Source organism: Engraulis encrasicolus, chromosome 6, assembly GCF_034702125.1.
Source record: "Engraulis encrasicolus isolate BLACKSEA-1 chromosome 6, IST_EnEncr_1.0, whole genome shotgun sequence".
NCBI classification, from domain to species: Eukaryota; Metazoa; Chordata; class Actinopteri; order Clupeiformes; family Engraulidae; genus Engraulis; species Engraulis encrasicolus.
The window spans coordinates 22,089,581-22,095,102 of record NC_085862.1 but is presented as its reverse complement, the minus strand read 5'-3'; the positions used below and the strand labels follow the sequence as shown (position 1 = coordinate 22,095,102).

The 5,522-nt window shown below is 42.7% G+C and overlaps 1 protein-coding gene across 1 annotated transcript in view; it reads right to left on the bottom strand.

The window, feature by feature from the left end:
• Window positions 1-2,660: 2,660 nt before the first annotated feature.
• The window catches only part of cldn33b (claudin 33b), a 6,968-nt gene continuing 4,106 nt past the window's right edge, over window positions 2,661-5,522 (bottom strand). The window contains exon 2 of the mRNA XM_063200111.1: window positions 2,661-5,522. This exon is cut by the window's right edge and continues 787 nt beyond it. Coding sequence (XP_063056181.1) covers window positions 5,450-5,522 — 73 coding nt within the window. The 3' untranslated portion in view covers window positions 2,661-5,449.

Below are 5,522 nucleotides of genomic sequence, written 5' to 3'. Positions count from 1 at the left end.
ATATGGAGATGGATATCTGAAATGACTGATCACACACTCACAAGAGTTTATGACTGTCGTGAACTTTTGTTGATTATTGACATAAGGTGAAAATGTGCTCCAAGCCGCCTTTTAAATTACATCACAATGATAACATGATCAATTGCTCCCACATGTGCGCACGCACGTGAAGGCACACACACGCACACACACACACACACACACACACACACACACACACACACACACACACACACACACACACACACACACACACACACACACACACACACACACACACACACACACACACACACACACAGAGACACACACACACACACACACACACACAGAGACACACACACACACACACACACACACACACACACACACACACACACACACACACACACACACACACACACACACACACACACACACACACGCACGTGTGGTTGAGCAGAAAACAGCTGGAGTTAAGTTGTGCAAAATAAGCAAGAGAGGTAGAAGAAGAAGGTAGAAGTGACTGTAAAGTGGTAGTGCATATTCAAGTGGCGAATGGCTTGTGGGTAGGTACTCTCCCTAAAACGTGTGGTATCAGTGGTATAGTCTACGTAGAGCGTAGGTATACACGGTATATCCACTTCAAAATTTCAGGGATGTCAGTATACCCACTTAAAATGGATTGATCCATTATTTAGAATAGCACAAATATACCCACTTCAAAAATGCTCAAATATACAGTATACCCACCACAAAAAAAGTAGACTACACCATTGTGTGGTATTGTATGTGATGCTACGGTACCTTCTCCCTTACCGTAGGGGTGTGAATAGATAGTGTGCTGGATGTGTAGGGTCAGGGGTTATATTCTTGGCTTTCCTAGCGATTCTGGTGATGTAATGCGAGGCTAAGGTGGGAATACTGTGTGCGTGTGTTTGAGTGTGTGTTACCGTGTGTGTGTGTGTTTGCGTGTGTGTGTGTGTGTGGGGTGGGGGGGGGCTGGCAACATTCAGAAACGGCTGTGTGTGTGTGTGTGTGTGTGTGTGTGTGTGTGTGTGTGTGTGTGTGTGTGTGTGTGTGTGTGTGTGTGTGTGTGTGTGTGTGTGTGTGTGTGTGTGTGTGTGTGTGTGTGTCTGTCTGTCTGTCTGTCTGTCTGTCTGTCTGTCTGTCTGTCCAACATCACAGCACACACACACACTTTTGAAAAGCTCCCTGGCACACACTATACAATCTCAGGTCACACAATCATTGATTTGTGACAAAATAAACAAAAGCCCAGTGATTTTAGAGGCCCTGCATACCACCTTCTGCAGCTGCTTATCTTTGCTGGTGCTGCTGCCATATCAGACCAGGATAGAGAAGGTGAGTAGCTCAGTAACCCAAAGTGTCCTCAATTGTCTGATTAAGTATAGTCTTTGGTGCGCTTCTGAAATGATGTGACTGATGGATAGTGGTGGTGCCTAAAAAAACTAAAGGCACTGACTCCACTACCTGGCCATTAATGCAATGTGCTTCCATCCTGCTCATTTTATGACATTTCATGTTAGGGAAATCACACTATTTTCTCTCCTGGAGCCTTCCACACAAAGACTTAAACTATTGTATGTGCCCAGGTTAAAACTGACTTTAATACCAGAAAGATCATCTTAAAAAGTTCAAACTCCCATGTACAGCTGAGGACAGGTGTTAGTGATGGCAGGATTAGTAGACACGTCATAAGTATCTATCTATCTATGACTCTACAATCTCTATCTATCTCTTCTTCCTCTGCCCTCCTGCTATTTCTGCCTCTCCTCTATACCTCTCATTTTAAATCCATCTCTAACAATGATGTTTTTTCCCATTTGTTAAGCACTTTGAGTTACATGCCTTGTATGATACAGTGCTATACAAATAAAAGTATTATTATTATTATTATTATTATTATTATTATTATTATTATTATTATTATTATTATTATTAAAACTGGGCCAGTATGGGCCACTGCATGCTGCTCAATAGAAAGGTCTTATTTGTCACCAGAGTCATGTCTTAAAACCAATAATACCAATCCTATTGGGTTATTTCATACATCTAACATCTAAAATGCATATCACATGGCCAAATGCCTTAAACCTATACCATCATGACGACAGCAGTAGCTCAGAAACTAATAAGCATATGTGTTGTGCTGACACACACGGCGACTGGCTTGGTGGGTGGACTGTAATTAAGCTTGACCCTGTGGTTGCATGTCTAATTGCCCAGCTGACTGGGATGAAATAGGGAATTTCATTGCTGGTAGTTTGGTTTTTTGCAGGCCAAGCTGATCAGCACTGTGGTTACCCCAGCTGTGAGGGAGTGACTTTAATGACATTGATCACACAATGGAGGCTCAGACGGTCGGATTTATGTGTGTGTGAATGAGTGAATGATACCCATTTCATTTCATAGAAAGATGCCAAGCTACTACCCTCTAATTTGTTTACAGGCAGCTAAATGGGAGGCCATTTCCCATGCTAATCCCCCCCACCACACACACACACACACACACACACACACACACACACACACACACACACACACACACACACACACACACACACACACACACACACACACACACACACACACACACACACACACACACACACACACACACACACACACACACACAAGCAAGCAAACATGATTTTGGTCCCTAATCACAACAAAACACGTAAACACCATTTTGGGCCATCATTATGCGATTGTTGCTGCTGTGCAGGAGCTTCTCCTATCTGCAGGAAACTAATCGGGTGCGTCCTAAACAGCTCCTCTGACTTGCTTGGTTGGCGTCAGGAGGTCTCCAGACCACGCAGGGAGTAGAGGAGAGGAGCGTCACGGGATCAGCTGAGCTCTTCATTGTGGTTCCCAGACCTCTCTGTGGCAGCCAGTCCCCTTGTCTTCATGGTTAACCGGGGTGATAAACATAATTTCCCTCATCATCTCACTGGTCAAGTCGCATCAAGCAGCTAAAGCATGTGTCTTGAAGCTGTAATTTGACAGTGTTCACACACACAATCTGCGGTCATGCTGTTACAAAACAAGCCAAGTCGTTCAACCCCCATGTCCTTAAAAAGTCCTTACACATGCATAAGTTGAACAAAAGCTACTGACAAAAAAAGTGACTTCAGTTCAAGCAGGTTGGGCCCTGCTTAATTCTGAGGAACGCTGTGGTCAGGTCACTTAGCACAGTGGTTCCCAACCAGGGGTACGTGTACCACTAGGGGTATGCGAGCACACTGCAGGGGGTACTTGGAAAGATATAGTTTTAACAAATGTATGGACCTTAGTTACATTGGAATATAGAACGCGATATAGAACATGACTTAGGGGGTACTCATGGCACACTGAAAAGGCTTATGGGGGTACACAAGACAAAAAAGGTTGGGAAACACTGACTTAGCAGACACACCCTGAGATCCGCAGCCTTACATTATGTGCACTAAGCGCAATTGAAGAACCACATGGAATACTGTACAACAAAGAATGCTCAAAACAATGCAGCACATTCATGTGCCCTGATTATAGTAGGCCAACCCACCGTACTTTCATACAGTGAGTGCACAGCATGTAGCCCAAGTTATGGACGTACTAAACACATTATCCTGTGTCCCAGAGTGATTGAGGCAGGTCTGTTGAGCGCAGGGCAAGGGGTAGTAGCCATATGTCCTCTTTGACCTTGGCAGGTTTGGGTAATTATCTTATGGGGAGAAAGTGGAGAGCCACTCCGTAAATTGTGCCGTGCTAATGCTACACTCAGGGAGTTGAGTTTACCACTCGCAGAGTTGTTATTACTCTCAAAGTGTTGAATTAACACTGTAACGTCTGCAGTGCAAGCTGTCCAGAATACATTCCTCGTCATGGGGCGTGTTTGCTGCTGCTCGTTAGGCTGATTGTTAAACGCAGCTTATCCTGGAGACTGACGAAAGAGAAATCACAGCCCATTAGCCTCAAGCCCTCTTCACAACACAGCGAGGAGGCTTTTCTTTTCTTGGTTCTTTTTTTTAGTGGACTGTTTTACTGCCCCGTTTAGATAGCCCATTCTGGCTGAAGGTTTTATGTCCCTTGCTTGTACTGTACCCCAGCGTCAGCGTCTGTCTTTACTGGGTCCATTTTAAAGATTTAGTGTTCACGTATGCGTATGCTGGACATAATTGGTCACGTTTAGGCGGGTCTTTCACCAATACTTTTTTCTTTTTACATTTATTTGTACAGGACTGGAGTTTTAATGGCCGGAACCTGAGAATTACTGTAGGTGTACTTATAGGCCTACTTGAAGTGAAGCTGGCCTGTTTTTGACATTAAGATGCTGTTCTCTCTCTCTCCAAGTTTGTCAGGGTGTGTGCAGGAGATTTGCTTGTTGCTTCGCCGTAATTGTAAAACTGTGTATCCCCTAAAGTATAGTATGATTACATCAACAAGAGTGATTGTTTACATGATTGTACTGCATTGGTACAAATAGCCAAGAAGTGCACATTAAAAGTCCATATGCAAATGTAAAGTCTTTATAAATCACTTTGTTTCCACACATACTCAAAACATTTCACTTTTTATTTACAAAACCACAACACATGGTGTGTGCTTTTTTGTCCTCTTCAGTCTTTCAAGTGTTTCTGTGAGGGTGCGTGTGTGGTGTTACAGTGAAATTGTGGTGCCACCAGTAGGTTTCTAAATTACAGTAGGTTGCAAAATTGCAGTACAGTTGGCTAATTGCAATATACAGTCATAAGAAAGACCTTTCAGGTCATGCTTTTTTTAAAGGTATGAGACTCGTGCCGTTCACTCTCATTCACAGTCTCTACTATTTTGTACAGTGAAATACAGCTGATACAATCTGTGGTTGAAAAGATTTTATCAAAACATTTATCCGATCATTAATATTGGATAAACAAATGTGGAATGTCTGCAAACAAAAAGACATTAGCATTACTGAGCTCACAGTTTAAATGAATAAAAAAATTCAAAGTATGAAAATGTCCATATATATTGAACAATTCATATGTTTGAACTAGCAAGTATACTATACTGCATATTGCCGCTTGATATATGGATATGATACCATGCATACGTTATTGGTCTATATGTGTCTATGTAATCTTCTGAGATATAATGTGCGCTGTGAGAGTATGTAAAAAAGTATTACCTGACAAAAAAGCAATGTTTTGCCTTGCTGTTAAAATGTAACACTGATCCAGAGACAAAGAGAGGTGATGTCCACAGAAAAACATCAGCAATCACTCCAATGCTTTCCCTTGCCTTAAGATAACACAATGACTGTGATTTGAACTTGCGTGATCTAGCAACATCCACCAGGAGATTTAGACATTCAGTTCAATAAAAAAAAATTCATTTCAGGTCCAAACTCAACATATTTTCCTCCCAAGCCTCCATCAACCCTCCACACCCAAATCTCCATGCCCAGAACAGTGTAACAGGACAGGACTCAGACATACTCTGAGTGCTTGTTGGTGGAGTTATGGATAGTCCTGCCCTCCAGCCTGTGATGGGACTGCTGC